The 19,915-nt window shown below is 52.0% G+C and overlaps 8 protein-coding genes across 8 annotated transcripts; 2 read left to right on the forward strand and 6 right to left on the reverse strand.

Moving 5' to 3' along the window:
* Nucleotides 1-580: 580 nt before the first annotated feature.
* J4E85_010718 (uncharacterized protein) lies at nucleotides 581-1,411 on the forward strand (the record flags this gene model as incomplete). The annotated part of the gene is made up of 1 exon (XM_051474924.1): nucleotides 581-1,411. The coding sequence occupies one exon, from the start codon at nucleotides 581-583 to the stop codon at nucleotides 1,409-1,411; it is 831 nt and encodes a 276-aa protein (XP_051321366.1).
* A 1,675-nt stretch (nucleotides 1,412-3,086) lies between these two features.
* On the reverse strand, nucleotides 3,087-4,622 carry J4E85_010719 (uncharacterized protein; the record flags this gene model as incomplete). Its single annotated transcript, XM_051474925.1, has 3 exons — nucleotides 3,087-3,219; nucleotides 3,272-4,353; nucleotides 4,416-4,622. 3 exons carry the CDS (start codon nucleotides 4,620-4,622, stop codon nucleotides 3,087-3,089), a joined length of 1,422 nt encoding a protein of 473 aa, XP_051321367.1.
* A 746-nt stretch (nucleotides 4,623-5,368) lies between these two features.
* J4E85_010720 (uncharacterized protein) lies at nucleotides 5,369-6,425 on the reverse strand (the record flags this gene model as incomplete). The annotated part of the gene is made up of 5 exons (XM_051474926.1): nucleotides 5,369-5,475; nucleotides 5,524-5,855; nucleotides 5,911-6,029; nucleotides 6,258-6,344; nucleotides 6,393-6,425. The coding sequence occupies 5 exons, from the start codon at nucleotides 6,423-6,425 to the stop codon at nucleotides 5,369-5,371; spliced, it is 678 nt and encodes a 225-aa protein (XP_051321368.1).
* A 2,070-nt stretch (nucleotides 6,426-8,495) lies between these two features.
* J4E85_010721 (uncharacterized protein) lies at nucleotides 8,496-9,318 on the reverse strand (the record flags this gene model as incomplete). Its single annotated transcript, XM_051474927.1, has 2 exons — nucleotides 8,496-9,171; nucleotides 9,290-9,318. 2 exons carry the CDS (start codon nucleotides 9,316-9,318, stop codon nucleotides 8,496-8,498), a joined length of 705 nt encoding a protein of 234 aa, XP_051321369.1.
* Nucleotides 9,319-11,131: 1,813 nt separating this feature from the next.
* J4E85_010722 (uncharacterized protein) lies at nucleotides 11,132-13,713 on the reverse strand (the record flags this gene model as incomplete). The annotated part of the gene is made up of 3 exons (XM_051474928.1): nucleotides 11,132-11,325; nucleotides 11,373-13,279; nucleotides 13,496-13,713. The coding sequence occupies 3 exons, from the start codon at nucleotides 13,711-13,713 to the stop codon at nucleotides 11,132-11,134; spliced, it is 2,319 nt and encodes a 772-aa protein (XP_051321370.1).
* A 381-nt stretch (nucleotides 13,714-14,094) lies between these two features.
* J4E85_010723 (uncharacterized protein) lies at nucleotides 14,095-14,896 on the forward strand (the record flags this gene model as incomplete). Its single annotated transcript, XM_051474929.1, is given in 2 exon segments — nucleotides 14,095-14,863; nucleotides 14,883-14,896. 2 exon segments carry the CDS (start codon nucleotides 14,095-14,097, stop codon nucleotides 14,894-14,896), a joined length of 783 nt encoding a protein of 260 aa, XP_051321371.1.
* Nucleotides 14,897-15,540: 644 nt separating this feature from the next.
* Nucleotides 15,541-16,885, reverse strand: J4E85_010724 (uncharacterized protein; the record flags this gene model as incomplete). Its single annotated transcript, XM_051474930.1, has 3 exons — nucleotides 15,541-16,184; nucleotides 16,247-16,574; nucleotides 16,634-16,885. 3 exons carry the CDS (start codon nucleotides 16,883-16,885, stop codon nucleotides 15,541-15,543), a joined length of 1,224 nt encoding a protein of 407 aa, XP_051321372.1.
* A 378-nt stretch (nucleotides 16,886-17,263) lies between these two features.
* Nucleotides 17,264-19,663, reverse strand: J4E85_010725 (uncharacterized protein; the record flags this gene model as incomplete). The annotated part of the gene is made up of 1 exon (XM_051474931.1): nucleotides 17,264-19,663. The coding sequence occupies one exon, from the start codon at nucleotides 19,661-19,663 to the stop codon at nucleotides 17,264-17,266; it is 2,400 nt and encodes a 799-aa protein (XP_051321373.1).
* Nucleotides 19,664-19,915: the final 252 nt, after the last annotated feature.

Raw genomic sequence — 19,915 nt, forward strand, 5'->3', positions numbered from 1 at the left:
TATGTTTACAAGTCATCAGAAGAGAGATGATCTGCTGGTATCTTGGAATTCCGTTTCGTTGAAGGAAATATGTGCCTCCAAGTAAATCAGTGGATTTTGGTTGTACATGGATAGTCTCGTTGGTGAAGGCATGCTCGTAAATCATGACTCGAATCTCGGCTGGCAAACGAAGGAATGGCGGTGTGTAAGGGGCATTCTGATCACTTTCCATCGTAAGCCTGATATCTATACAGCTTAGCACGGCTTACATACACTGTATCGATTTGACGATGGCTATGTGTAGCGAGGCTCAAGCGACCCAGATTTTCAGCTACATCGTTGGTCATGATGTACTGATCACAAAGAGAGAGAATGTTTCTTTGATGTTTTCCGATATAAAGTCGCGGTGACAAAGATTATTGTATGTGTGTGCTGAAAGATCAGATGGTCGAGAGAGATGGGCGGCACAGCCGGTGATAAGCTAGCGCCATCTGGTATCTCCGGCGGCGCGTCTCGAGATTTTTGGCGCGTCCAATTTTCGTCATCGCAGTTGCGCGTGACTGCACAACCCTCGACTGTTGCGCGCCTCTCGCTGTTGAACATGGGTAATGCAAAGCGCATGAGTGAGATGTTCGCATCGTCGGCCGAAAAAGACGCCAACACCACGACGGTGACTGCGAGCCCGCCGTACTCAAGCGAAGGACCTACCCTTCCCATCATTGGGGCACCCGAGGACGCACCGACAGCTGGCAAGAAGCGAAAGGCACAAGACAAGATCAATGGAACAGCGTCGAAGAAGCCATCGCAACCACCATCTCCTCCCACAATCCATCCCTCTCTCTACGAGCCATGGACACGGCTGCCTACCGAACTACGCAAGCTCCTCGAAACCCAGAAGCGCATGCGAGCCACACAGAACATCGTACCCGTCGTCTTCTCGAAGAATCAGAACATCAAATCCGGTATCAACAGGTTGAAGGCATATTTGGGCGCGTACAAAGACCCAGCGTCTACAATCGAGATGCCGGAAGCTCTGAAAGAGGATGATGTGATCATAGCCGTTTCTGCTCAGGGTGAGGGCACTACCAAGTTAGTAGGCATAGTCGATATGGTTCGACGCATCGTAGCGCCGAGTGGTGGAGAGGACGATGAACACGGGAAAGACGAGGCTTGGTGGATGTATACAATGCTCACGAGCGTCGAGGTTGACCGAGAGATCAAAACCAGGCCGACGGACAAGGACGATGCGGACGTCGAAAAGGCACCGAGCACACAGAAGAAAGATGAAATGTCAAATGAGAACAACACGATGAAGAGGAGGAAAATACCCGTGCTAACAGTTTGGATGACCAAGAAGCGGATAGCCGCGTTCGGGAATGTCTTTGGAGAGCAGACATTCGCTGCGAAGCTGCTATCACAAGACTCTGACTGAATGCCACGCGACGAAGCAATCGAAATTTTAAGAAGCCGCTTGCGCTGCGGGTATGCCACCGTCAGAACTTTGGACGACCTCGACTCGCTCGATCCAATACAACCGATTGACGGCTCTGCCCGCCTTGCCCGCCTCGCCCTCTTTGAACCGACCGCATATAGCACATACCACAGCGGGCCCGCCAGCCGCCAACATGAAGGCAGCGTCCTCTGCATCTTCTATCTGAAATCGCCGACGGTTCTTCCCCGGCTCCATCTTATCGTACAAGTTGTCCATCGCAGCATGTAAACGAGGGAGTTCCAGGACTGCATCACTTCCAGAGTAGGTGTAGACCGTGTTACCCACCCATTTTCGTGGAACGGGCGTGCTCAGGGGATAATGCGCGCTCTTGAGGACGACACTGTATGGGTTATCTGCCGAATTCGCTGCCATGTTCGACGGAAAAAGATACTTGTCGGGACAGAATTGCGCTGCCGACAAAGCAACTTATAGGCAACGACATGCGTGTTAGCACACGCCTCATGACCTAGTCACGGCAACTCAGCAAACTTTCAAATGGCAACTAATTGGCATCGGTTTATCAATACGATGTGTCTATCAACTTCCACTTTACGTTGGCCGAATCTTGGACCCGATGGCGACCGAGGTGTACACAGTGTCTACCGACCTCAGACCCAAAGCATTCGTCCTGATGACACTGGTTCGCCCCATGCCACCCTCCCCGTTCCCCTCCCCATCCTCCTCTCCCCGGCAGGGTGAGCCACTCGGCGTGTGGGCACACGAGCTTCCATCGGCCAGTTTCCTCCGACTGCGGATGCTTCAACTCCGAGACTCCATGCGTGCTGCCGGCGACATCTCAGCTACGATAGCTACCATCACGCCGGGAACCTATAAGCTGGTAAATGGAGGGCCGGCTAGCGACAATGAGCCGCTTTCTGATTTCGGTGTCCTAGCTGGGATGGAGATAAAGAACGGGATACAGCACGAGAGGCTGTACTGGGTTGAGCTGGCGGACTACCACGCTGGTATGTGAGTCTACGGGCCACATGCATGTGTCTCGTGAAGATGTCTCGTGATCTCCAATGTACCCTAAGAATTCAATCCATCACCTAGAGCAAACATTATCTCAATCTCAATAAGAACACGAAATACCCCAAGCCAACCCAACACACCACAGACATGCCCTCACGCATCACTCCCGCAACCAACACCCCCCTCCCATATCCCCCACCGCCGAAGCCTCCACGCCCGCGCATAAGCCAATACGTCCTGATGCGCACCACTTGCTCTGCCTGGCCTCTCCAAATGGTTCCGCAGCATTCCTGGGTCGGCAACGCAATCCAAGTCTTTGATTGCTGGAATAGAGCAAAAGATGCATTAAATAGAGCAGAGACCGACGCAGGTTTATGGGGTTGTACTACGCGTAGGGTGAGGGCGACGTACTCAGCGGATGGTGGGTATGAGGACTGGAGCTCGAATTCGACGGTTGGACTGGTTGAGGCATGCAATGGGACGTGGGACTTGTGGTGGATTAGAGAGGTTGAGTTTGGGGGATGATGATGGACGGATACACGATAAGATGCACGGTATTTTAGGTTGGACACACTGGATAGTCGGAATAGGCATTGATTGCATTGCTTTTGTCTGAAAGCTGAGCATGGACGCTGTCTATCACTTATGGTTTTATCGGGAACCACTGACTGAACACTCCCTTCGGATCGTATTTCTTTTTGAGTGTTTTCAGCTTGGGAAGACTGGACCCGTAGATAGCAGTGTTGGTCTCGTCGCCAAAGGCGAAGTTAGCATAGCTGTGTATATTGTGAGCACTGGTTCGATTCGATCCTGGCAATAGACACTTACGTGGGATCATTTTTGGGATCATCACTCCTTGTCCAAAGCGCCCTGACCTTGCTTCCAAATTCTAGGGCCTCGGTATCAAGGCCAGCGTCATCATACCATGGTATAACGATAGCCTGCGAGAACGCATCCCTCCTGAGTGCTTCATTCATTGCTGCCGAGCCGACGGGTGCCGACATGGCCTTGGTCAAGTTGTAGCGCTCGATGAGGACGGCGGAGTTCGGACCTTTGGCCTGGAAGCCTTTGTAGAGCTCCCAGATCTCAGGCCACTTCTGTGCGTTCATGCCCGTGATAGTGGAGCTGTATGACGGCTTACGACCACCGCGAGTGCAAAAGCCGATGTTGGCATCGTTCCAGTGGTCGTACGTAGTGATCGCGCTGGACTCGAAAATGGGACCAATGTCGTAAAAGGGAGCGAAGGCCTCGCGTCCTGTTTCGTTCGTGCCTTTACGAAGTAAGCCAGTGACGAGGATAGAAGGCTCGTTGAGTGGTTCCCCACTAGACGTCAGTACAAGGTACACTCGCTGTTGGGGCGTAAGAGGGAGGTCTTCAACTGCTTGCGCAACCTGTTCGAGCTTGTCGGGTGAAAAGAAAAGGTTGTTGATGTATGCTGTGCGATCCTCTTTAGTAGCGGGCGTTGCCTTGACGGTTGCTGAAACGACGATTCCGAAATTGGGTCCTGCCCCCCGAAGTGCCCAGAACAGTTCCGGATGCGACGTGGCTGATGCGGTAAGTATTTCGCCTGATGCAATGACCACTCGCATGGAGATGATGTTGTCGACTCCGAATCCGACCTCGCCCATGAGATTGCCATAACCGCCACCGAGCATCGCACCTAGAGCGCCAACGCAGTTACAGTTTCCGGTGATGATCAATGCACCTGCTGCATTCGCTGCTGCAATCGTGTCTCCGATGCTTGCACCGCCACCGATAGTGGCGGTCTTCTTGTCTGCAGCGACAACGACTTTGTTGAGATTGGCAAGGTCGATCAGGACACCCCATTTCCCCAACTTGAAAGTCTTTCCCCATCCGATGCCGCCATTCTGTGCAAGGAACGGTATCCCAGTCTTCGTACAGTATTTGACCTTTTCGCTGGATTAGCATCGACGATCCGTTGTACCGGCAATGTGGTTGCGGCTGAACCTACTATAGTTGCTACATCCTTTTCGGTTTTCACCCTGACGACCACCGATGGAAGGGGAGCATTGTAGTCACTCCAACGTGCTCGAACCTCGACGTTGACCGAAGATGGCGACGACACCAATGCCTCCAGATCCTTGGCGACATCAGTCTGTCGTACAGCAAGTGCAGAGACCGCCGCGGCAAAAGAAACCAGTAATGATAAGACCCTCATGTTAACGGTATCAAGCGAATGGGCAACGGCCCAACGTGCTTTTTAATTGATATCAAACTTTCTCGGCTACCTGCATGGTGGCATAGAATGCCCGGGCCACAAGTTGTCAGGGCGAAAGATTTGTCGTCCCGGTGGAAACTCTAGTCGACAAACGGGATGCAGCCAGCGTCCCTGCATGCTAAATCCGCGCTGGGTTAGGTATAGCCACCGAGGCGGTTATCTGCCGTACTCGTTCGCAATCGACCCAGTTACCGCGGGCGCAGCCGCATTCGGTTATATGTCCTCCGACGGCCCCGGACCCGTGCGTTACCCTAGAGCACACCAGCACATTGTCTCCACACATAACTTTCGCAAGAGTTCAGCAAGCCATGTTGAGAGCATGACGTGGGCCGTGTTCCTTTAGGCGGTTCCATCCTTGCGCACGTGGGTTGGGTTCCAGGTAGCATTGAACCACCATCGAAAGATTCGGAAGGTGACAGCGCTGCAGGAACAGGGTGTCTGTGAAGTGCTGTCGGTGGTATGCAAGATATATTTCGCCGATGGACTTGGCACTCGGCAGTATTTTGCGAGAAGGATGCCAATCCAATCAAAAAATAATGCATATGCTACGCCAATAGCCTCGAGACCACTTGAGCAACCAGTTCCGAGACATATACCGAGCGGATTATTGTAGGATTCGCGGTTCAATATGCTAACACCGGCGCTTCTTGTTTGCACCGAGGTAGACGCCCTTTGTGGGAACACATTCATCCCAACGTCTGGTGAATTGTGATTTCCTTCGTGATACCGCGCTTGCCTAGCGTTGAGGCGTCTTCGGGAGGCGTAGAAGGAGCTTCAGAGCGCGCCGTCAGCTCTGCACAGCATTAGCGGAGCGCTTTACGGGACGCCATGCATTACGTACCGATCTCGTCAATCTCCTGGTATGGCTTGCGTACCAACTTGCCGCCAAACGTTGTACTTTTCGTGGTGCCGTTCAGCGCGGATGAGCCAAAGCCGTGACCTGATGATCCGTATCCGTAGCTCGAACTTGTTTGTGTTGCTTCACGAGGGTAGAAGTAAAACCAAATGGGCCGGAGCGTGGGCAAACAGGCGCAAACAACACCCAAAGATAGTTCAATGTTGGTCCAAAAGAACACAGGTGCTGTGTAATAAATGACGTCGTCGGGATGCTTCAGGTATTCGCCGGCGATCGAGTAAGTCGCCACAACCCGTGTGATGCTGACAGCACATACTCTGTACGACTCAGTTGTCTTGAACACAATGACGTAGGGGATGAAGAAAAACTCACGCAGCTCCAAGTGAGAGCATTACGATTACAGCTAGCTTCTTCTTGGCCTCCATTCTGACACTCAGAACCATCGGGATAGGAAGAATAAGGATGGCAATGTCTGCGAAGACACCCGTGTACTGGTAACATGGTCAGCCTGGAATTGAAATCATTATGCTGAGTGAGAGACAGTAGCTTACAAGTAAGGCCAAAAACATTGGCACGGTTTCGACACAGCTATTCCCATAGTACGGTTCAATAAATACCGTTATGGGGTAACAAGTGAATAGATGCGAGAATGTGAAGCTGACGGTCCAGCATACGACATACGCAAGCACGCAGTATACCACGATGCGAAACTTTCGTACGTCAAAGATGTTCTTGTATAAAACCAAAATCGACGATTTGACAAGACCTAGTCCAATAATAGAGATCATGTTCAAAGCAAACTTCGTCTAGAGAAGTCAGCAATTGCACTGCTATCAGTAGCTGGGTGTACTTACCTGCTCAAAGAATATCAATCCGGGATCGTCCATGATGGGCTGGCCTTTTTCATCCAGTGGTTGATGAGACCCCAAGTAGCCGTGTATCGCAGCTATCAATCGGCGTAAGTTTGCAAAATGCCTTCCAATCGAAACACTTACTAGCTAACTGTAAGGAGCAGCAAGCCATAGACACAGCCTATCAGCGCTCAGTCAGAGGATGCAATACACACTGAACCGCTCAAAGTTCTCTTACCAAAGCAGCAACCGTGAGGAAATCGTCCCAACCCACGCGCTTGGCGATTCTTTTTGCCCATAAACGCAAACAAACGAAGACAAACGGCAGTACCATGAAAGCCACGGCCAGGGCGACCATCATACTTTTGGAGTAGTTGTGATACATTTTGACTGTCGCTCCAAAGTAATGTTGGTACAAAAGACTTGCAAATAGCCGGACCGCAACAAATACTTCGCATTGATGCAGACAGGCGAAATATAGGCTGCACCAAGCAACATTGAGCCTCAGGTCCTCTCTTCTCATTTGGCCGACATATCGACAGCGTACCACATCCTAGGGACCCCATGGCTTGCTCGTCACATGTAACCTGCGACCCAACCATAGCCATCCTTTGAGCTTGGCAGGTCTCCAGTAAACGCCCTGTAGGTATCACAGCACCGAGGGTGCCACGCTTGGTCTGTCCCGAGACTGACTAGGATGAAGTAAGGCTGAGAGATTGCAATCACACATCTCTTGACTCTGAAAATCACCCGAAAGTCCCCAGGACTCTGACATCCCAGTGCTATGAGCATTTTCGCACTGGTCGGACCAGCGTAGCTTTTGGCCTGCAGGTCGGTGCGTCCCAATACGTCAATCTGGGATATGCGGTGCCCACAGCTTCAGCTGAGATTTGTGCTCCTGGCATGCCACCATGTTGGAGACAAACTCGCACACGACGGATGCCCAGCTATCAACTCCAAGGCCGTTCGAAGTATCTAGCTATCCCAGTAGTAAACCGGCAAACCTGTATTGTTGTTCTCATGGACCCGAGAGCCGTGGGGGTGTAGCTGGGGTGTTCCAGACAGGGGTTCGCCGCTCGGGTGAACCTTTCAGGACGGCAGAAGCCGCGCCGCGAAGCCACGGGATGTGCAATGACCCGCTATTATAAGACAGCCTCGGCCAGAACCCATGCGAACTAAAGCTGCGCTGATTTCTCATCTTTCGGTCGATGCGACGTTCTACAGACGCCAGCAGTAAAGAGGTTGTAGGTCCTGGAGGCTCATACGGCTTCGTCGTCTCAGAATAGGCATCTCGCTGCATCGCGTGCACGAATTTGCTTCTGCGGCTTCGAGTCGTCGATGTGGACGGAGGCTTACTTCCGATAGTCGTGCATGCGAGTCTTATCACGTAGGATTTGGTCCAAAATCATTGACACCGAGGTGTGGCCGCTGTATAAACTCGCCTACAAGGATGAAATATTAAAAGGTACCGTCTTCGACAACATGCGTGAAGGTCCTAGTGCGGAACGGGACTGATACTGAGTTTGACGTCGGCAAGCTTTTTGATTTTGAATGACCGGAACGATATCTCTGCCGTGTTTGGTCAACTTCCCGTGCGCCTGTCGTGGCCCATTGACGCGTTCTGAGAAGCCAGCTCAGCCAGTCCTAGGATGATCGCACGGCGTCTGCGTGCTCGACATGTTGTACCATCTCTCAAACGGCACTAACTTTGGCGTAGGAAGCGATGGTGACACCTGGTTGCTTCTTCGTGATCAATGGTGTATGACGCGTACTGAGGAACGGTGGAAATGTATGCGTCACCCGGTTGGCTCCAGCATCGTCGCTGACAATGTGTTTCATACATGGCTCGCAAAACCGTGGGGTTCTTGAAAATGGCAGCGGTAGGCCATCCATTTGGGTGTGGAGGAGTTGCTGAGGCTTGCAGTGTCTTTTGGGGGTTCTTAGGCAGGCCATTTGGCCGAAACAAGGTGATTTAGCGCTAGCATTACGTCATCGTAATCAATCCACGATAATCAATTGATGCCACCTAACACGACTTCCATTTGCAGACGGTTTTTCGTGCACATGCGAATCGCTCTAAATCGTACTATTCTCTTGTCCTGACGCTTAAGCCCACGAAAAGTGTTCCATGTGCAGATACACATCCCGTTTCCCATCCTTCATGCCACCGATCTGCGCACGAGCAACAGCGTTCGACACATCGCTCTGCATACTCAAGGGGCCGCATACCAGTACAGACGTACTTTCACTCCCGTACTCTGTTGCGTCGGCGATGATGGCTGGAAGGTCCGGTCGTTGCGATACATGCTTCGGGGTGAGCGCAGTCTGGATGGTGTCTGATGCGGCTTCCTCTGAGCGACGTTTATCTGTCGACAACGCTTTTGTCCCTGAGCCAACACTCTCATTCGAAACTTGGGACTTCTCTTCCAATTTACTCGGGCCTCCGATGGCACCATTATGCTCCTCTTCACCGGTGTAGTAGATGTCCACGCTCAATTCGTCACAGCGACATCCGCTCAGCTTGTTCGCTACTAGCTCTATGACGGCCTGCTCGAACCAATTCCTGGTCAGCGAATCTCTTGTCGCTAGTATCACTCTCATAGCAGCTTTCCTGTTGACATCTTCGTCGCCGTCGCGATGATGATTTGTTGCGCTCACTGCAGCCTGATGCTCATCCTGCCGCAGGAACGCTTCAATTAGCGGCAAAAGCCAGCCAGAACCAGATCCGCCGGCAATAGCCACAACGCTTTGGCTTGCCGCAACTCTCCTCATGTCTATGCCACTATAAGGGCCATCGAGTAACACCTTTAGGCTTGACTTAGGATGTTGCTGAGCGTGCCTCGCCAAGCGTGCTGTAAAACCTCCCTGCGGTCGAATATAGAAAACAAGTTCGTTCGTACAAGAGCGAGTCGCCCCGGGAAGAGAGCATGCCGTAAAAGGGTGTGTTGTCATCCCGTGAACACCAAGGCCAAAGACTCTGATGAAGTAATGTTGACCTGCTTTCCAGCCACCGTTCATCGGAATCGCAATCTTGACAAAGTCGTTCGAGACTTTGCTGACCGCAGCCGTTTTGATTCCGTACTGAAAGAACATGCGCATGTGGCTATGAAGCCAACATAGTGTATAGATGACGCCTGTTGCGATAAAATAATCCCAGGACGAGAGCCGAAAGTCGCAGTGGAGAAAGAAAAACAAGACGAACACCAGGGCGGCGATGAAATGAGTTGCTTTGAAGAACTCATAGCTGACATTCCGAAGGGAGGAGTTGGAAGCGAATGTCAGCCAGGCCTGGACGCTCATCAGCTTTCCTCTGGGCATAGTCTAAATTCCACACGGGAGGGAGACGGATTTGATCACGAACCTGCGCAATGAGAGCGACGACACCGGTCCAATAGCATACGTCCGTATGCCACTCGCTCTCCATAGTGCCTTTCCATACATTGAACACAATGAAGGGGAATGTATGTATCAAAGCAAGCACAAAGCATGCATAGCTGATCCATCGATGGAACAACTGCAGCTTCTCATGCGATACTCCCGTCAACATTGTAATCATATTACTTTTCGTCGACGTCGCCATGATAAAGGGTAGACAAGCGAGCGACATCCATCCTGTTCGTGTGGCGATCGGTGGTGAGCCTCCGAATGAGATCGGAGGGCTCTTCTGGTTGGGCCAATAGTACGGTCGCGGACCGAGTGTCATACAGACGAAGAAGACTGTGCCTATCGCCCCAAGTATGAGAATGCCGAGTGGTGCGGAGTTCCAGTTCAATGGCCGGATGCGATAGGAACGGTAGGCGAGGTAACGAAAGATGGCAAGCAGTTGTCGCACAGCCTTAATCTTTGGGGGAGGTTTTCGTAAGAGCTTCGAGGTGAGAAAAGGGATGGCGAAGAGAATGATGGTTGCCATGAAGAATGCGAGTGTTGGAAGAGCATACCTGTGGTCGGCTTCGTACCAAAATCTCCAGTACCCTTGTTGCCACTTACAGAGCGTGTCGCTTTTGAGACTGCAGGTGTACTTTCGAGAAGAATGCAGCATAACGGGTTGCGTGAGCCATGGCGTACTATCACTGTGCATGGAATCCATTGACATCATGGTCCGAATTTTGCGTTGTTCGTTCGTAAGGTGGTAGCTTGTTCCAGTCTCAAGGGCGCCAGTCCGACAGCCGGTCAAGAGTAGCAGTGTTTATTACTCCAAGGATACAATGTCAACCCAACTGCTTTCTTCACCTGCTATGCTTGTGACCCACATGTTTATATGTTGTATAGAAGTCAGAACGCGGCAGTGGGGCCTATGAGAGGTCAGGATAGTGCACTTCCGGGTGCTCAATCGCAGATACTTGCTCATATTGCGGTATGCCACAGCAAACTCATCACCTATGAACGTGTTTCCGGCAGCGGGAATAAGAGATGCAACTCGTGGCTGACTCCCGAGGCGCACCGACGTTGTTGTTGCCCGGTTAAAGGGAGGGTTGACACACGCTACTCGTATGACTGAGCAAGTTTGCGGTTGTTGTGATTGGCGAAATTGTCCAGCGCATATGAGGTGACGGGATGCTGGTAATTATGCCGCTCAGGATACGTGACGACTTTCCAACTTCGCAAACGCTTCGTTATTTGTTTTAGTTAGACGCGCGACTCCTGTGCACCTTGAGAGTAGTGACACAAAGCTTCGCGTTAAATGTCTACATGCGGGCTGTGAATAGGAGTGGCACGAGGTACATCAAAGCCCCGACACCTCTTCAAGCTTTTGTAACACTTCCCAACTTTTCCATGAATGCCGCTTCGATAGGGGCTAGCTGAGAGCGCGTCGCAGTCATGCTCGCCATAAGGTAGATGACATTACCCAGTATGCGCGAATGAATCTGTACCTGTGATTCAGAAACATCGTGGAGTAAAGCATCGCGAAGGCCGACCGCTGCAGAAGAAGTGTAGCCTAGGTCACATTAATTAAGAAGCTTGGAGGAGAAAAGATCGACATACCGGAGCCGCCTTCGTCAATGAGCGATACGGCCAGCACTGAACCCAGCGCGTTCACATACTCAACCCTCTCATGATTTGAGATGTTGCCCACGAAGGAATCGGACCATATGCTCCACACACGATTGCTACTGCCACTGCTTGCCATCTTGGCTTTGTTCTCGACCAGGTTCCGCTCATGGCCCAAGTTCAATTTCTCCATGATGTCTAGACTTGTGTTTGCAACATGGCACCCGACTGCATGAGCGGTATAGCTATGTCCATGCAGGAGAGCTTCCGATTTCTCGTCGCCCAAGAAAGCCTCGAAAATAGATTGACTTGCGCTGGTAATCGAAAGCGGAAGTAGACCTCCCGTAAGTAGCTTCGCATTTACACTGATGTCCGGATGGATGTCAAGGAATGAGGCGGCAGAGAAGCGACCCAGACGGTACAAACCAGTGAACACCTCGTCAAACATGACGGGAAGACCAGACCAAGCGTTCTCGTCCTTCGGAGATTCCGTAATCCTGGAGCCGTTTGCAAAGTCGTAATGACGGACGACGCGCACTAAGCTCTGCTGGAAAAGCGGGTCCACGAATAGCATACCTCCGGCTCCGAGGACGACAGGCTCTAGTACCAAGGCACCGAACTTCTTGCCTTGCTTCTTGACCAGCTCGTCTAGTGTTTTCTGTATGTAGGCCTCGTACTGCGCCGATCTACCTCTGGTAGCGAAATCGAATATGCTGTCTTGACTCTCAAAGTTCTGAGCTGGGCCCAATTCTTCTTCCATGCCATTGGGCGGTTCAACCACCCATTGGCCATTCTTGAGCTTGAAGGTCGGGTAGTCAAACCAGAATCCGCGACCGCGATACCAGTCGACTTTCTCGTTGAAGACACAAGGTTCAGAGGCATCCATAGCCCCGATCGTGTCTCCATGGTAGCTGCCTTTGAGTCCAAGGACACCAACGGACTCTTCTGCGCTATCCCAATCATAGCGCTTGCTGGAAGCCCGCAGCGCCATCTTGATACCAACTTCTGTTGCTGTACTACCATTGTCTGTGTAAAAAACTTTCCTCAAACGAGTCCCTCGTGGCGAGCCCGAAAGTATCTTTTCCGCTAGAGTGAGAGCTGGTTCGTGTGTGGCGCCGGCGAACATGACGTGACCATAACGTCCTGCTGCATATGCTGCTTCCAGTGCTAATCGCGGATTGCCGTGCCCAAGTCCTTGGGTCCACCATGATGCGGAGCCGTCAAATGCTGGGTACAAGGTCTGGTTCTCAGGATGAGGCACCTCTTCATTGCCCTTGTGCTTGACCTGGAAGAAGTCGCCATATGCCGAATCGATGACTAGTATGTCGTTCGCGTTCTTTACATGCTTGTGTTGTGTGAAAGGATGCCAAATCCTGTCCTCTGTTTCATATGGCATCGATCCCAGGCGACTGAGTCGCTGGTCGTGGCGATGGATCAGCTCCTCAGCGATCGTTCCTACCGATGTGCTGTCGCTTTCTGTACTGTAGTAATCTTGCATAATTTCCGTTTCTTCTTTCGTACCTGGTGCAACGCCCTGGAGGTTCGGAATCCATTGTAGTTTGTAAGCTGGTATACCCATATCCATGAAATACTTCTTTAAGTAATCTGCGTTCTCATACTGGCTCTTATCGTCGAAACACACAACAGCATCGATATCATATCCTCGCATGATCAGGGATTCTGCAGCTGATATGGTAGAGGCGATGCCACCTAACCGATGGTCGCCGACGAGCACCGCAGGAAGTCGTAGTGGTCGAAATATATCCGCCTGTGGCGTGCCAGAAGGTCCAGGACTGAGGACTCCACCAGCTGTCTCAATGATCGAGAATAACCGGCCCTGATCTAATGTGCCGGCTGCTTTCTGGACCGTCTTGAACACCGTTTGGCCGATGAGCTCATCGCTGGGCTTTGCTAGTCAATCACTATTGGCAAAAGCACAATAATAAAGATAGAACTCACAATGTGTTTCGAACCTCTTGCCGCAACATGCGGGCTCACAGCTTTGTCGAATTTGAAAAGAGTGGAAACACGCTGGCCAGTGTACTTGTGCACATAGCTAGCGTACAGTCAGCCCTTGTGTCCCAAACATCTGTCGGATCACGCATCACCACACTGACCTATCGTCGGCTTCATCAGCTGGACCTGTAGATACAGGCTTTACATATTGTACTTTGTACGGCCCGTGGCGTAACGGCGATGCCCTGCTCTTGAGGCTTGCCCTACCGAAATGGGCACCCAGGAGCGTCGAGAAAACTGTTTTGCCAACTCCCGTGTTGGCACCATAGACCTGAACAGCAATCGCGTTCTTCCACAACCCTCCTGGCACCTTCGCCATTTCTTTTTTATACTTCCAGTTAGTGGTGAGTTGATGAAGGTGCTATGGTAGATGGCTGCACCTGCATGCTGTCCAATGCGGAGAGTGCGCTAGTGGTTCCGCGTCCACACCGACGCTAAACATGCAGGTACAAATGTAATGAGTCAAGCCGCATCTCCGACGGCATCGAGGGGTCAGCTTATGCGGTCTTTTAGCTAATGAGTATGTTTTTACTTTTGACAGCTTTCGACGACGCGGATAGCCGCGGCAGACCCCACGCTTCCTTTCCGCTTTCCGCTGATCCTACCACGCCAGCCATTTGGTCAGCTCCACACCATCACTGAAGGTCACGTTATCGTGGGTCAAAGGCGTTCCTACCTATTATCACCTTCACAGAAAGACATGGGGAGCAAAACGCATTCGACGCCGTTGCAAAACAAGTTACAAGAACTACTCGACCGCCGACGGACAAACGCAACACTCCGTAATCTGACATTACCACTCCAAAATCAGACCGACTTCTCGTCCAACGATTTCCTGTCACTATCCACTTCGCCACAACTCAAATCGGAGTACCTTCAAGAGCTGCGAAGCATTGATTTGCCATTGGGTAGCGGCGGGTCAAGACTCCTAGATGGCAACTCGACGTACGCCGAACACCTGGAGCAAGAGATTGCCAACTTCCACGGAGCTGCATCTGGACTACTGTTCAACAGTGGTTTTGATGCAAACGCGGGCTTCTTTGCGAGTGTACCGCAGCCGGGAGATGTGATAGTCTATGATGAGCTCGTACATGCAAGCGTTCATGATGGCATGAGGTTATCACGAGCGGGGAAGACGATTGCTTTTGAACACAACTCCACATCTGCCCTAAAGAATGTTTTGATAGCAGTTCTTGGTGAGAATGAGAATGTGCGAGACAAGAGCTGTAATGTGTTTGTGGCATTGGAATCCATCTATAGTATGGACGGAGACGTATGCCCTTTGAAAGAGATGGTGGAGGTCGTAGAAGAAGTCTTGGGCCCTGAACGAGGATACATCGTTATCGACGAGGCACATTCTACTGGTGTGTTAGGACCAGAGGGGAGGGGTCTGGTATGTGAGCTAGGCCTCGAGAAACGCGTGTTCGCACGGCTACACACGTTTGGAAAAGCGGTAGCTGCGAATGGAGGTAAGTTTCAGATTATCAGTTGCAAGTTTGTGAAAGATGCTAAGCACTTCACAGCAATCATTCTCGGCTCAGACACCCTGCGTCATTACCTCATCAACTACGCACGTCCGCTCATATATACAACATTCCTGTCCTACCCCTCGCTAGCGCTCATACGCTCTTCGTACCGGTTACTCCAGTCTGGCCAGAGCGTGAAACTACAAGCCCATCTACAAAATCTTACCCAACATCTCTATACCAGTCTTATTTATCTCCAAAGACACTCGAAATCGGCTGGTCAGGCACTCACAATTCCAAGTGCATGCCCGAGATCACCTATATTCGCAGTACAGTTGGCAAGACCGAAAGCCCTCGCGAGCTTTTTGCAGACTCATGGAATGATGGTCCGAGCGGTTGTGCCGCCAACAGTGCCGGTAGGTACTGCTAGAGTCAGGATCTGCTTACATGCTGGCAACACATCAGCGGAGGTGGATAGACTCGTAGAATTGCTTGGGAAATGGTGCGAGAGTCAGGCAGATGATCAGTCACGAAATCATGTACGAGAAGCGGTCGTGCGAGCGAAACTCTAGCTCTGAATCGAGAGGACAACGCAATCCAGAGTTATAATCGTGAACTCATGAACTTCTTTATTTCTCCATCGTATTGTGAGAGTGACTTTATACAAAACACCCCTACCCTCAAGCAAGTGCCTGAACCGTAGCCTCCGCCTCCGCAGCCGCAACAACCGCTTCAGCCTCATCCTGCCCGGGAAGCTTACGCTGCTCTCCAATCGTCTCCTCCATCTTCATAGGCCTCAATCCCCACCTGCCAAACATAGCCTTATCCTCTTCCCAACCGTTGCAAGCAGTCGTCAACATCTTCTCACCCGTAAAGACAGCATTAGCGCCCGCTTGGAAACACATAATCTGCTTCTCCTCGCGCATTGTGTGGCGGCCAGCCGCGAGACGGATGATGGTGGTCGGCATGACGAGTCGCGCGGTAGCGATGGTACGGAGGATGGCGTCGAAGGAGATGGCTTGTGTTTCTCCGAGGGGTGTGCCTTTGATTGGGACTAGGGCGTTGACGGGGAAGCTCTCGGGATGGGCTGGTAGTGTTGCGACGGTGTGGATGAGACCGACGTGGTCGCGAGCCTTCTCGCCTAAACCAAGGATACCGCCGGTGCACACGTGTATGCCGGCTTCTTGGACGTTCTTGATGGTGGCGAGTCGCTCGTCGTAGGTGCGTGTGGTGATGACACTGGGGTAGTGCTCCCGGCTGGTATCAACGTTGTGGTTGTATGCTGTCAATCCGGCGTCTTTGAGCTCTTTTGCTTGCGCAGCATCTACGTGAAGGTTTACAAAGTCAGTGTATGCTTCACATGAGTGTTCTTCTGGATAGACTTACCGACCATGCCCAAGGTAACACATGCCTCCATACCCATACCGCGCACCCCCTTTATCATCTCCTTGATGTTCTTGAGATTGGTCTTGCGGCCTCGCATGTCTCTCCAGGCAGCTCCCATGCAGAATCTTGAGCTTCCATTCTCTTTTGCGACACGCGCAGCTTCCAGGACTGAGTCAACCGAAGATAGTTTCGTGGCTTTCAGTCCTGTGTCGTAACGCGATGACTGCGCACAGTAGGAGCAGTCCTCGCTGCAGCCTCCAGTCTTGATGTTGAACAGTGTGCACATCTGGATGGCAGCGGGGTCATGAAAGCGCCGGTGCACCGAAGCCTACAACGGGATTGATGAGACATTGTCCATCCAAATGATGATAGAGCTGTGTGACATACCGCTGCATGTGTAAGGTCTATCAGCGAAGTATTGTAGACTTCAGTAATCTCCTCCTTTGTCCAGCTCGTCCTGGGCGCACTTGCATTGAGTGCATTCTCGAAGACGGAGCCTGTCCGCGCTGGTGAGCGTAATTGTTGAGTTCCAGGGTCGACAGGGGTATCGAGAACGGTGCTGAAGGAGCGGGTGATCTGCAGGGAGCGAGGCGCGAGCGACAAGCCCCGACCTGATCGAAGAAGCACTCTTTGAGCCATTGCGAAAGGTCAATTGATGCTCGATACGAGTCGTCGAAATCACGTACAGTCAACAGCTGTCTCAAACTAGCTGCCCGCTCACGGCTTACGGGAGACGGCTCTAGGGCTCCAGGAACGCGTCGGCCTGCGTTTGTAGATCAGCGTGGGACTTCCGCCAATCAGATTCGAGGCGATGACCGCGGGGTTCCGTGGCGTCTTTACATTATCTAACTTCCTTAGACCGAGCGGTCCAGCCAAAAACGCCGAGGTAGTTATATACCTCAATGGCTAGTATCGCTGATGTCGACATCGAGTGGAGACTTTTGGCTTTGTTGATGTTGCAAGGTTGCAATTGTCTCCCAGAGGGCCTACCCCAAACCACACCTCCAACCCGATCAATTACCTACCCAAGACCGTTTGTTTGATATGGTTCAGCGCACTCCCCGCTCTCAGCCACTTCAATTGACCGTTGCTGTAACTATGGTTGAGCGGCGCGATCCACTCTCCTGCATTATTCGCGCGCACCACACGCATGCTAGCCTGCCTTCCCGGCCGTAGCTCGCCGTCTTCAACACCTTGTAGCGTAATGCGATCGCCCAACTGAATACGATCGTAGTCCTGGGGATTCGCAAACGTCAGAGGCAGCATGCCCTGCTTCTTCAAATTGGTTTCGTGTATTCTAGCAAAAGAGCGTGCTATGATCGCGACGCCACCAAGGAAACGCGGTTCTAGCGCTGCATGCTCACGCGATGAGCCTTCTCCGTAGTTGAAGTCACCGACGATACACCAGTTTACACCTTGATCGCGCAAGTTTCGGGCGACTTCATGCACAAGTCCGATTTCGCTGGTTAGCGGGTGGATCGTGTGGCCGAGCAACTTGGAGTCGGAACCTAGGAAGGCGTTCGAAGCTGCGAGAAGCATGTTGTTGCTGATATTCTCAAGATGGCCACGGAATTTGTACCACGGGCCTGCGGGGCTAATATGATCGGTCGTGCACTTTCCTTGGACTTTGACGAGAATCGGCATGTCTTTCGTCGAGCCGGGAGACCAGGGTTTGAAGGGCTCAAGGAGTTGCAGACGCTCAGATTGTGGGTCAATTTCGACTGCCACATCGTCGGCGTCATGAATTGGAGCTTGGTAGAAATCTTCGCCCACGACGAACTGCATGGGTAACTCGACGTTCTTTGGTGCTGTAAACTGGAACCCCTGCGCTGACCCTTCGATTTGAAGAGAGTCGACGACAGGATTGAAATCCAACCTTCCAGAGTAGGCAAAAGCCGTCACCATCTCTGGAGAAGTCACAAATGAACAGGTCTCTGGGTTGCCGTCGTGCCGACCAACGAAATTGCGGTTGAAACTGGAAACTACCGTGTTTCTCTCGCGGCCTTTGACATCGACGTCTGTACGCTGCCATTGCCCTACGCAAGGGCCACAAGTTGTGCTCAGCACAACAGCACCTGCCTCGCGCAATGTTTGCAGTATACCCTCCGACTCTGCAGTCGCGCGTATATCTTCGCTGCCTGGGGAGACCAGAAACGGTGTCTTCACTTTCGGCAGACCAGCCGCCTTGGCCTGCTCGACAAGCTGCGACGTTTTGTATAGATCTTCGTATGAGCTGTTGGTGCAGCTGCCTACCATGGCATGACTGACTTCGACAGGCCAGTCGTTCTTTGCTACAGCATCCTTCAGTTCTGAAATAGGATGCGAAAGATCCGGAGTAAAGGGACCGTTGACATGTGGCTCTAGAGAGTCTAGGTCAATTTCGATAACCGTATCATAATGCTTCTCGGAGCCCTCATCTGCGGTCAGCAGGATATCCTTGTAGCCATTTGCGAGGCGCGCGACATTCGCACGCTTCGTCGCCGAGAGATATCGATTCATGGCCTCGGAGTAGGGAAAGATACAGGAGGTCGATCCAATCTCAGCTGACATGTTGCAGACTGTGGCCATGGCCGTCGCACCCAACGTCTGCGTACCCGGGCCAAAGAACTCAATCACCTTGCCCTTTCCGCCTGAAACAGACAGTATACCCGCAAGTTTGCAGATGATGTCTTTTGTCGAGGCCCATCCATGCAGGCTACCAGTAAGTCGGACACCTACGATCTGTGGGCACATGAGCTCCCAGGGCATACCAGCCATCGCATCGACTGCATCAGAACCTCCAACTCCGATACCAAGCATTCCCATGCCGCCGGCGTTGGGCGTATGCGAGTCTGTCCCGATGATCAAGCCTCCAGGAAACGCGTAATTCTCGAAGATAGTGGTGTGGATGATGCCGGCGCCAGGTTTCCACCAGCCGATTCCGTACTTCTTCGCTGCGCTACTCAGAAACGCGTAGACTTCGCGATGCTCTTTTCTTCCACGGACAAGGTCTTCCTCGGCGCCGTCGCGCGATACAATGAGATGGTCGCTGTGCACTGTCGTGGGGATCTGGACTTTCGGGAGGCCTGCGCTGATGAACTGCAGCAATGCCATAGTAGCCGTCGCATCATGACATGCGACTCTGTCTGGGCGGAGGTGCAGTAGCGTCTCTCCACGCCTGATTTCATCTAGAGACCAGTGGTGCTCGTCTGAAGTGTAAAGGTGACTATACAGCACTTTTTCTGTCAGGGTAAGGGGGCGCCGCGAGCCATGTCTAACAGACTTGAGCTGCAAGACCTGTCGGTCGTAGTCGAGTGGTATGCCTGCATCGAGAGGACTGATCGACACCCGCGGTGCAAGCGAAGCCAGACCCCTCGCATGGAAACTACTACATCGGTGTAGAGGGTACCTTCGCGCTGCAAGTTTAGTAGTAAGCATGACTTGACGATGGCTCGAACAGCACAGGAAAAACGACACAAGTCATGTTTGCGACGTTGTGAGAAAAGGCAGATCGGAAACACGTTCCTTATCCGTAGCCGGTCGGCTTTTGAATATAGCGCTAGAATCTCGGGATATCTTTTGAAGCCGAGCAGAACAGTGCCGAGGGAACTATGGACAATGAGGAGTATGAACAACCACAAACAAAAGGGCAATTGACCAAATGCGAGGGCATGGAGCCTGCACTTCCAC

Source organism: Alternaria conjuncta (genome assembly GCF_024043145.1).
Source record: "Alternaria conjuncta strain BMP 0040 chromosome Unknown scaffold_25, whole genome shotgun sequence".
In the NCBI taxonomy this organism is placed as follows: domain Eukaryota; kingdom Fungi; phylum Ascomycota; class Dothideomycetes; order Pleosporales; family Pleosporaceae; genus Alternaria; species Alternaria conjuncta.